The 12,500-nt window shown below is 38.4% G+C and overlaps 1 protein-coding gene across 1 annotated transcript in view; it reads left to right on the forward strand.

The window, feature by feature from the left end:
* Nucleotides 1–12,500, forward strand: part of LOC137971915 (MFS-type transporter SLC18B1-like) — a 39,801-nt gene that overhangs the window by 23,967 nt on the left and 3,334 nt on the right. The window contains exons 11-14 of the mRNA XM_068818653.1: nucleotides 1–288; nucleotides 6,534–6,629; nucleotides 8,421–8,495; nucleotides 10,629–10,695. Coding sequence (XP_068674754.1) covers nucleotides 1–288; nucleotides 6,534–6,629; nucleotides 8,421–8,495; nucleotides 10,629–10,695 — 526 coding nt within the window. The remainder of the gene's footprint in view (nucleotides 289–6,533; nucleotides 6,630–8,420; nucleotides 8,496–10,628; nucleotides 10,696–12,500) is intronic.

Genomic DNA, 12,500 nt, shown 5'->3' on the forward strand with positions numbered 1-12,500 from the left:
TTACCAAGATTGGTTAACAGAATTTCAAGAGGTGAGCGACAAAAGACTCCTCTGGGACTTGATCAAATATAAAATCAGACAATGTACTATTTCTTTTTGTAAAACAAAGGCAAGAGACAGAAGGAATAAACTTACTGATCTTGAAAAGAAACTTAAAGAGAGTGAGGAACTTTGTGCTTGTAATCCTACTGAACAGAATGTACTGCAGCTTGAAGAACTTAAAAGTGAATATGATTCTGAGTATGACTACATTACTCGTGGAAACATTATACGGTCCAAAGCTAATTGGTATGAAAAAGGAGAAAAAGATAACAAATACTTTTTGGGTCTTGAAAAATCCAGAAATAAAAAAACTGTATTCGAAAGTTGTTTGACAAACAAGGACGAGTAGTGACAAACTGCAAAGCTATTATGGCTGAATTAAAAGAATTCTATCAAGATCTATACGCTAATAGGGATTCAGATTTTGATGAAGATGTTTTCCATTCCTTTCAGACTCAGAACGTTAGCATACCTAAGTTATCGGATAACCTAAGCCAACAGTGTGATGGATTGCTGACTTACACTGAATGTTATAAAGCTCTAGAGAAATTTGAAAATAATAAATCGCCGGGAAATGATGGCCTTACGGCTGAGTTCTACAAAGCGTTTTGGCCAATTTTAGGCACTCTTCTGGTAGACTCTTTAAATGCTGCATATTTAAATGGCAAACTGTCAAATTGCCAGCGGCAGGCAATTATTCGGTTAATTGAAAAGAAAGACAAGACTAGAAGATATGTGGATAATTGGAGACCGATATCGTTGCTAAATGTGGACTATAAAATCGGATCTAAAGCTTTAGCAGTAAGGCTCGAAAAGACTCTCCCATTTATCATTCATGAAAACCAATGCGCATATGTCAAGGGGAGAACGATCTATGACGCAGTGAGGTCAATAAATGATGTAATGGAGTATACCAAACTACAGAATATTCCGGGTCTTATGACAACATTTGACTTTAAGAAACCTTTTGATTCTTTAAGCAGGAATTATTTGTTTCATACACTAAAAGTTTTTAATTTTGGCGACTCCTTTTTGCACTGGATTAGAGTACTTTACTCGGACATCTCAAGCTGTATTATGAATAATGGCTTCGCATCTGATATTTTTGAGGTCAATAGAGGAGTTCGCCAGGGGGATCCTTTGTCACCATACCTATTTATTATTGCCCTTGATATTGTCTATATAAGTATTCGTGAAAATATGACATTAAAGGAATCAAAGTTGGTAAATGTGAAGTTAAACTTAACGTCTTTGCTGACGATCTGACAACTTTTGTTAGTGATTCACAGTCCTTTTTCTTGCTGCAAAGTCTCTTAGATAGATTTGGTAGAATTTCTGGACTAAGGTTGAACGAAGAGAAAACAGAAGCGTATTGGCTTGGTAGCCTTCACGAGTCGCCAGAGTATATTGGCGTTGACAAAGTAAACAAACCAATGAAAATTTTAGGCATTTTCTTTACGTATAACTGGCAAATGTATCAGGAGCTCAACTTTGAAAATATTATTAGGTCCATTCAAAAATCTATCAATGCATGGCGGTGGAGGAACTTAACACTGATTGGTAGAATTCAAATTATTAAGACCTTCGCAATCCCCAAAATTATGTTCCGGGCATCGTTAATCCCTTTAACAAAAGAGATTGTGAAGCAGGTGAATAATGTTCTTTTCAATTTTATTTGGAATTCGGGGAAAGATAAAATAAAGCGCCTCACACTTATAAGTGACTATAAAGATGGTGGATTACGTATAGTACCTGGAAATTGTTTCTTGATAACTATCTTGCTGACTTTGGGGGCGCTTTCTTAACTAAATGTAATTACGATGTACGTTTTTTGCCGAGGACTCTTCCAAAATTTTACAAGGAATGCTTAACTGATTGGGCGCTTTATAAGATATCACCGGTTACCACTTTACCTGATGTGCTAAATGAAATCATATGGAATAACAAGTTCTTATGTATAGATGGAAAACCTTTGTTTAGGAACAAACTTCTAAGGAAAGGATTTCTTACTGTAAGTGATATTTTGACTGATTCCGGTAGAATGAAATCATGTAGGACATTACAAAATCAAAACGTAACCGGTGCGGAGTTTTTTGTCCTTATGAGTGTCTTTAACTCTATTCCATCGGAGTGGAAGACCCTTTTAAGGGACATGCCAAGCACTTTGCCCGAGGCTCACGAATCGCAGGACTCAATATTTCCGTCTTGTTCCAGATACTTATATTGGCAACTAATTAAGAAAATTGAGAAGCCCCCGATTTCAATATCTAAATACGAACTTTTATTTCCATTACATGACTTATCTTGGAAAGACATTTATCTCCTCCCTAGACGTGCTTCACTAGACTCAAAGATAAGAGAATTTCAGTATAAGGTTTTAAATAGAATCCTTTATGTAAATAAAGCCCTCTATAAAATAGGAATAGCCAGTTCACCTTTGTGTACTTTTTGTCAAATATCAGAGGAATCCCTCGAGCATCTATTTATACATTGTCCAATTTCAAGTGCTTTTTGGCTTTCTGTAGTTGAATGGTTGAAAAATTACTTTTCGACAATCCAGTGTTTGACAGATGTGAGTATAATGTTTGGGCTCTTTGGAAAAGAAACGCAACTGATTAACCATATTATATTACTAGGTAAACAAGTTATTTTCCAATGTAGACTTCTTAAAGTGAATCCTTCCCTTTCACTTCTAAAAACAAAAATAAATATTGCTTGTCAAGTGGAGCGTGTCATAGCTGAGCAAAATGATATTGTAGATAGTCATAATGAGAAATGAAAAGCGATCCTCCATCACATTCAAGACCTCTAGACGTATCGTGTATATCATTATTGTTATTATGCAGTATGTAGTACGTAAGTATGCTTACAAATATAAGTAGGAAAAGGCACTATTGTGTAACAATCCCTACTGTTAAACCTATTTACAAACCAATTGGTAATAACTAACGAACCAACATTTGAGAAAGGAACAAGAGTTTATATTCCTTAATAACTCGTCGAAACCTTGAATGACCTTGCTATGTTTAGGGTGTACGATAAAACTGCCTTCTGCATATTAAACAAAACCTGGTTCCCTCTATCCAAACCTAAAAACTTCCTAACTTTCTCCGCCGTCTCCATAGAGTAGCCTCCTAGTACATCAACTATCACATTAAACTGTGTGATAGTGTGGCCGGGGAACTGTTGGCGCATCTCCCATCTCAACGGCGCATACTTGTCAGTTTTCTCCTGTTCCTTCTGTTCTCTGTTGGAAACCCAAGGGCAGCTCATCTCAATAAGGATCACCTTCTTCTCCTTTCTGTCCACAATTCTCGCATCAATTCTGTTAGCCCTGACTTCCGTATTTTCAGCAAATACTGGGACATCCCAGTACGCGCACGCTCGGTCATTCTTGTACTCGGGTTTAGGTGAGACTGGAGAGTACCAAGGGGGGATACACTGGATAAGATCTAAGTTTTTCAGGAACTCGAAGAAAAGGATTTTCAAGGCTGCATTGTGTCTCTGCATGTACTTAGTCTGTGCCAAGGTACCACATCCGCTAATCACGTGGGCCATAGATTCAGGCCCTTTTCCACACATACGACACGTGGTATCCGAGGTGGTCAGCGTCTTCGTCTTAAGAAATTATTATTATTATTATTATTATTATTATTATTATTATTATTATTATTATTATTATTATTATTGTTACAGTTACAGCATTTTTCGACGTCAGGGTCACGCATGTTAACTCCAAATGTAACCAGAGCAAGCCGACATCCGAAGTCTTTAAAGACCAAGAAGAGGAGAAAAAGCGGAAATATCAGCAACGAGTGCTTGAGGTCGAGATGGGATCCTTTACACCCTTGGTTTTCGGAACGAACGGTGGGATGGGAAATGAGTGCCAACGATTTCTTAAGCACTTAGCAGACAAGTTAGTACAGAAGGACGGTGAGCCCTATAACAACGTCATTAATTGGCTCAGAACTGTCATCTCATTTGAACTCTTAAGATCAGTACATGCGTGCGTAAGAGGGTCCCGAGTACCTTTCCGGAATATAGGAGACTCTCTTGACGATTGCCGGATTAATGTCGCCACCGCCGGCATTTAAATTTTTAATTTTTAATTTAATTTGAGTTTTATCATTATCATTATTATTATTATTTATTTTTACCAGATACATGTAAGATTCAAGTTTGTATGAAAGAGTGCTCAATGAAGTTTGTTATTATTATTATTATTATTATTATTATTATTTTCTTTTTTCTTTGAAGTTTTAAAACAGAGAAATACTTAATTGCTTGTAAATTTATAGTTCTTACCTTTTGGAGATATTTTAATGTTTGTAAATATTTTTATCATGGAAATAAAGTTATTATTGTGTGTGTAATTATTATATTGTAATATTATATATGTAATGAAATGAAAAATAAAAATAAAAAAATAGTAACGAGTGGTAACGGATAGTAAAGTGAGATAAGGGACTGTGCAATAATTATCAGGAAGGGGGGGTCCCCCCCCCCCCTCTGTCACCCGTACCTTATGATATTGAAAAAATAGAGAACAGATACCAATATCTTTTATCCGACAACCCTGCTTGTGCAGGAAGGTTTCTCCGAGAGGATTACAAGCCAGCTCCCCATGATGACAGCAACATCAGACGTTGCAAAAAAGAGGCAAATGATATTCAGGACAAGCTTAATGCTGTCGTAACCAAGTTAGAAAAACACGACAACAGTCTTTTTACAGACAATGGAAACTGAAGACTGGCCTCAGCTGTTTACACAATTTTAATGTTGTACAACGTCATTCAATAAAGTCTCAAGTCGGTTTAAACGTTCTGCATCTTGTAGAAGACCTGGATAGGGTGATGGCTAAATATAAAGCGACATTTCCTATTGGTGCCAAATCTAAAGCATCCAAATCAAGAAAAAAAGAAGGAACAGAAGAAAAAAAGGGAGAAGAAGAGGATTGCTGCCTCAGAAAGCCGTAGGACCCGAACCTGTATAATTTTTCGGTCTTTGGGAGGTGAATCCAATGATGACAACTATGAAACAGAAGTATGTGGCATTCCTCAGCTAGAAACTGTAGACCTAAAAACCCTCTCGCTGTTTAAATCAAGAACAGACCTGGCATGTCTGCGGGACCTCTTAAATGCCAAATGTTTTATTGTCAAAGCTCACAACGTGGTTTGTGACTTCTGTGCATGAGCGATTGTTTCAATCTATCATATGTTGACATTCTAAATAAGTTAAAGCATGTGTTTATGTTGATGTAGTATTTAGACATTATGGATAGTCAAAGGCGTGGAATCTGTCTATTTGGAAAATGTTTATTTATGCATTATCGAATTTGTGAAATTTAATTAAGACCCCCCCTGCTTTCCATTATTTTAACTTAAGCCCCCCCTCTGGTTTTTGCCCCCCCCCCCCCCCCTCCTGATAATTATTGCACAGTCCCTAACGGCCAATGATGTAGAGTAACGTTAAGTGACGATTAGTGATGGCTAGTGCTGTTTGGTGACGGCTAAGAACGTGTTGTAACGGGTACTAACGTTGTATAATGGCGTGTAGTGTCAGTAGTAACGGATAGTAACACGGAGTAACGGCTAGCGCAGTGCAGTCCTGGTGAGTGCAGTGTGATGACGAGTATTCATACATGTAAAGTATTGTTAGGTAACAAAGTTACTAGTAGTATATATGAGTAGTGTTGGCAAGTGATATTTAATGCTGTATTGGGTAAAGAATTTTAGGTGGATTTTTCATTTGGCGATTTAGTGATCTTTTGGGTAAAGAATTTTAGGTGGAATTTTCATTTGGCGATTTAGTGATGTTATGGGTAAAGAATTTTAGGTGGAATTTTCATTTGGGGTACTTGAACACGGAATTATAACCTCTCGCTCTTCACCATTTTCCACTCGACTCGGTTGCGTGACTGACTAAAGCGGGCGGTTCGACTGACTCGGAAGGGACTGCTAGCAGTCTACAACATAGTACACCCTTGCCATCTCGTTTGATAAACCGAATTTTGGTGTTTCGCGCCCCAGCGACGTAACAGCATAGTTTCCTTAGACCCCTCGGTAGTCTGCTACATAAAAACGATCAAGTAATGAGCGTTCTTATTGGCTTTAGATATTAAGTTCATTGCAGACAAACAGCTTGATTTGCTGTGTTTACGTTACCTTGATCCCTCAAGTAGGGTACAATTTTTAATTTATTTGTTTACAGTCATTTTAAAGAGGTGTATGACAACTGCAGACTGTAGACCACAGACCACAGACTGCCTACAAATAGCGCTGATAAACAGCATTTAACTAAGTCTAAGCACCCACTTTAAAACGGTTAGCTTTCAATGAACTGTAATTCAGGGTTAGTCTGCAGTCTGAAAGTGTCAGACACCGTTTACAGCGAGCTATTTTCAAATTAATTTTTATTAATTTTATTAATTCGTCTGCATGTCTCCGAATCGGCTGCGGTTTGAGAAATTCTATTCAATTCAAACTTTGCAGCAACCTGTTGTTGGTGTGTATCTCGCTGACTATTTGTGGTTTATCAGGAGGATTGTGTTTTGTACCAATAATTCCAGAATTTATAAGAACAGCCAGGTAAGTGTATAGTTTATTCTGGCGCCTTGTAAAACGTATTTTAAATCAGTTAGGCAAGGGCTTTGTTACTTTTTGTTAAAAATCTACTTCTCATAAATCTATACCATGAAACCTATTTCACTAATCATATGTCCCATAGTTTTAAATCCTCAGTCTCGGATATATTGCGTTTTTAGCGTTCTGAGTGGCTCACTCAAGCTTGTTCATACTGTATGATCTTATATGTATGCGCCGTTCGTTTAATAAAAATTGAAACAGTTAAGTGGGGTGGCTCTTAACTACCAATCCGTTGCCATAGACCCCTTCAAATAGTCATTTCTCGAATTCCTTTAACTCTTCAGTTATCCTTTTTTGCCAAATGTGTGCATCTAACATACCTTTGTATGATTCGACTCACAACCATATTTGGTCAATCACGTGACCAAAACAGAAAATGCCTAAAAACTCAGCGAGTTAACTATGTTGTTCTCATTTTTTTAACGCCACAGTATGAGAACATTTTAACACAAAATCTGTAGCATGGATTTTAAAAGAAAGTATTTCACAAAACATTATGACGTCATAAGGTCCTTGTTTGACACACTTTCCAAAATATCAGTTCCATTTTTTGTCCAAATAGAAATTCCATGCTACAGTTTACGAAAAGAGATGGGACGGTTCCCATCCGTTTAAAAAACCGCCTCTTCCTTTCGTTTCCTGGGGGCTTTTACCTGTTTTTCACTGAAACGCACGGCAGAGGACTGGGATTAGTTGCGCATGCGCCTTCTGTTTGAAGTGTTGACAGATTTTCATTGAAAAAGTTACTTCATAGAACCATTCATCCAACCTTTTTGTAAGGGTCTTTTACAAAAAGCTTCCTTAGCAACCATTGTCTTTCTGTGGTTAAGTGCCACCCCCCTTAAGTTTCTCGTAGGTAGTTAGAATATACTCGACTCGCAAGCTCGTTCCCAGGACCTTCCCTTTCTGCATCCAATGCCGCCACGAAAACAAATTTATCCTACAAAACCTTTAATTGTCTGCAAAAAATAACCTTATTTTACTACCTTATCACTAAATACATAGTCTTTAACTCACGCAAGAACTCTAATGTTTCCATCCAATCGCCCTGTGGTTAACTATTCTTCATATAAATGCGTATATATACTAGGTATGTTTCTGTTACAATTAAGTCGTCTGAGGATCGCGTAAGCGTGAAACTCAGACTTACGGACATCCTATGTCTTATCTTTGATTTACTCTCGTATTCAAACGCTCTGCAAACCGCATCGAGCACTACTGAATCGCTTGCACCTTGTATATATATCGTTCAGTATTGTTAGCCGGCCTTGACACCTTGTCTTGGGCATTATGCGCTTACTCAACATTTCATTGGCGCTAGGAAGTTAGTGTTTTACAGAGGCTGCCACAAAGCAAGAGGCTTGCTAGATGTCACCTAAGTTGAGTAGGTAGGTCGAATAGGAAGTTATGGAATGGTATTGATGGCATTCCTAAGCAATTCCCTCTTCATGAGCTTCCTCCTCGTAAGAGCCGGGCTCTTCGCCGCAGAAGAGCACATCCCCACCTGACTCCACGTGTTAAAACCGAAAGGTTAATTAAAAATGCTTTGTAAATGAATGCTTCTTTGATTTTTAAATCATTGTAGATTTTAACCTTTCAATTTTTTTATCATGGACATTTTTCCTTAATCTATTTTGCATTGTAAGTTTAAAGTTTTTTTTAAATACTTCAATAAAGACCATTATTATTATTATTATTATTTCTCACTACAAACTTTGTTTATATTATTTGTAGGGAGAATGGAATACCTGACAACTCATGCACAAACGCTCTTCTTTCAAGTATTTATCTAAGCGTGTATTTTATGGGGTATGTGAATCACTTTTCTTTAAGTTAGAAGTGTCATAGTGTGTCGTAGACCAAATTCGCTGGTGTATTTGTTTTTTTTTTTCCTACGGTAAATTACGTCACTTATCATTGCTCTCGAACTGTGGTTGTTTCCAGTAACGTACAATGGGATCCGTTCAGTTATAGATCTATGCTCTGACTCCCACTAGCTATGTTCTTGTGCTTACCACTTTTGACGTCGTAGAGAGATAAATAGTAAGATAGAATTTCGTCAAATCGATTCTCATGAAAGGCTACTAGGCCCAAACGAATTTGAAGAGCAACTGATCAGCAGGAAAGTTTTGCACTCATCGACTTGCCTCAAAGTACCTTCATCTCCATTTCACTTCAAGTTGCAAAGTAACCATATTTAACGTCTATAACTCGTAGCAGTAATTCAACTGACAAACCTGAGGTCGACGGTGCGCTCATTTTACTTACCCCTCTTCATCAGTGCTCCGTTTTACGGGTATTTAAAGATACTTAGCTACACGGAAAGGAAAGAAGTCGAAACAAGGACGCGAGATTCGGGAATCGAACTCAGGACCTCTTGCACCAAGGTCGCGCACTAGCTGACTGTGCCATCCTTGCTCCTTGCATAAAGCGACATCACTTGGCATACTGATATGAGAGACTGAGCGTGTCAACCAAACTCAGACACCTTGCGTCATACTTCTCTTGTTTAATATTCGTTGCATTCTTTACTTTTTTACTCGTACGTAAATTTTAAGTAATGTTTGAAAAACGAGCGGCAGCGTTTTAATGGATTTAAAGACACGAGTGTTTTTATACCCGATAAAACACGTGCTGCGAGTTTCTTGAACGGCTTCAAAAAGATTCCACAAAAAGCGTGCCCCTCAGGAGTCCAAACAAAGGTTCCAGTTGTGAGGGGAAGATATCAGCATACAAGAAAACAAGTGGACCTCATAAGCAGTATAGACCACTTTCATAAATGGCGACCTCCTTTACATTCTTTTGTATTTATGGTAATTAGACGTACTGCCCTCATTTTGAAACAAATATTCTTTGGAAATTTGCTCGTCGTAGCGAAGCTGGAAAAAAATTATTTGCTGATTAAAACAAAATAATATTTTATTTGGTCGCCATTATGAAAGAGGTCTATGGCAATTTTAAAAGCAAGTTTTTTTCCTTCAGTCCTTATTCTTTGTTGTCGATGAAGGCGGTTGATTAAAAATGCTGCGTAAGAGAAAGTTCAGAGAATTGAAAACTGCCGATGAAGGAAAAGCGCTGTTGGAAAAAATGATCCGTTCCAAGATCAACACGATATGTCATAAAATCGTCTTTTGCAAACAAACAAGCAGCAACTGAACGAAGAAGCAGGATTCGACGTGAGCTGACGTGGAATGGCACAAAACCCAAAGTCTAGATACGAACATTGTTAACATGACGGCAGACTCGTTGAATTGTTTTCGTTTGAAAAATTTGTTGAAGAATTTTCGAAGGAGGATGGATAAAAGTATCCGCCCAGAAGTTTGTAAAGGGTGAAATTTCGATGAAAATGTTTAGGACTATTTCATAAAGATGACCAGTGATCTTTAAGGCCTGGCCAAATTCTCGCAACATTTCAACGCAACATCTGGCAACATTCCTGAATGATGTTGCGACATGCATGTCAATGTTTATGTTCCCCAGGCCCCTGACGCGCAAGAAGTGGACCTAACGCGCATGCCTGAGCTCAACAGTGTTGCGTGAGCGTGGCCAAACAAGTACAACATCATGCAACATCCAAAATGTTGCACGTTTTATGGATGTTTTGATAGGCTACTAGCCTCATGAATTATTAATGAATTTTGAAATGCATTTAAAAGACATACTTGTCATAATCGTTGTATCTGCAAACGGTAGTTTGACCTATATAATCACCACTAACTTAAAAATGCCTGTTGCTTGTTGAACTGGTCCTTTATTGTAACATTTCTTAGCTAATTCAGTGATTCCCTTTACAACGATGCACTGCCTTAAAGACGGTGTAATGGTACTTCGTGTCATAGTCAAGAGACGTCCGGCGCCCATTTTAAGGGCTAACCGCTTATCCCTATGTGACATATAATCACTTTAATGTAGTCTTGCATAAAGTCTGCTTTTTTTTTACAGCGAGACGATAGGGCCTTTCATTGCTGCAGTTTGTGATGAATATTTTGGTTTCCAGTGGGCTATGAGCGTAAGTAAAATATATACAAAACGATTAAAAAGTAAGCTGCAAGATGACTGCTTCAGTCGTTCAGTTAGTTGTTCGTGTCCTAGTTCTCCATAACACCGATTGCTCAGCTCTAACCGATGGTTACTATGCGTATGATCAGAATGTGAAATGAAAAAGTGTTTGAGATAGAGGAATTCTTAAAATAAATTATTAAATTCGAAGGTTGTGAATTTTAAGCCTCATTGATGAATGAACCTATGTCAATCATGATGAAGGAGAACCATGAGAAGTGCAGTGTGTCTAAATCAAGAGAAAATTGAGCCTCAATAAGCCTCACTGATGCTTATTGAGGGTTGAAACCTTATTTTCTATAAAGCAGAGGTTGGAATAGAAACTGGGTGTTGGCGGTCTGCCTATAGAGTCTTTTACCACCGTCAGTGTAGCGTACAAGCAGGCTCTCTTGTTTGGGTTAGCGCAACATGTCCTCCTCCCCGAGTTTATCTGATATACACAATGGCTAATTTGCTCTGAATTGACTATTATCGTTAATTTAGGACACTGTGTCCCAGGACTTGTGGTAGCAGAGAAAATAAGGAAGATAAAGATCATTGAACCTGCAGTTTCAATTCCATAGGAACCGCTTCACCAGTGAAGATGAAGACACCACTCTGTCTCAAAAAAGATTTAAATTAAGTCCCCCATATAATTTTATTGCTGAAGAGTGATTAGGCCTATGCTAGATTAATTAGGCCTAATATTTTTTTAAATGTTAAGCTTTGACGTGAAGTTTGGTAACCGACCTTTTGCAGTGTTTAATATTAAACACTTAATGACTGGTCCCGAGGGAAACAGTTCATTTCGTTTCCCGAGAATCTCCATGTTTCCCAATAAGCTGCATCAAAGCGATCATCGCTCGCTGGGTTTTGTTTTGTGTTGATAATGACCGAATTTCCCGACTTTTCTCTCCACCTTTTTTCAAAAAATTCCTCGGACTGCCAAATTGGACTCGGCCTACGGCCTCGTCCAATTTTGGCTGTCCTCAGAATTTTTCTCATCCCATTATTTCCAAATTGGACAGCATGTAGTCCTATTACATATACAAATTCGGGGTGTTGAATGGGTTGGTTCACTCACCCTTTTCTAGGTTGTCAGTCTGGAAACGATGGTATGGCCTTACGAGACGGCAAATGGTCTGGAAACGATATTGATTTTTGCTGCATTTGTTCATCTATGAACGCTTGATGTTAAATGTTTCTGTGACTGAAGCCAGTGAAACGATTTAAATCAAGAATTGCGTTTGTCAAAACAGTGACTCTAAATAGCATTTTTCTTGATGGCTGAAATGAATCTCAGAGCTTCTGTATTTCAATTTTTTTTCTTGGGAAGCGTGCCTTCCAGCCCACCATAGAAGAATGAACCCCCTTTGCAGTCTGATCACAGCCAGGTATTCCATCATAGCCAGCCGCTTATGAAAAGTTTATGAAACCCTTATATAAAGCGTTTGTTGGAGGCAGTGTGGCCCAGTGGTTAGGGCGCTTGCATTGAGATCCGGAGATCCCGGGTTCAGGACCCGCTCTGACCACTCGTTGAATTTGTTCCTGGTAGTCCCTGGTTCAAATTCCCAGCTGCACTTGTAAATAGCCAACTGGTTTGCCTCCGGCCGGTTGGGATTCTTAACAGGTGTTGTTGTTCTGTTCCTTCGTTTCGTTGTTGTTCATTGGCCCTGAAAAGCCCCTTTGGGGAGCGGTCAATTACCTATGTATTGTTTGTCATGTGTAATAATAATTTTCCGCGGGAGTTGTCTCAAAAGCAGCCTTTTTTTTTCC

Source organism: Montipora foliosa, chromosome 9, assembly GCF_036669935.1.
Source record: "Montipora foliosa isolate CH-2021 chromosome 9, ASM3666993v2, whole genome shotgun sequence".
NCBI classification, from domain to species: Eukaryota; Metazoa; Cnidaria; class Anthozoa; order Scleractinia; family Acroporidae; genus Montipora; species Montipora foliosa.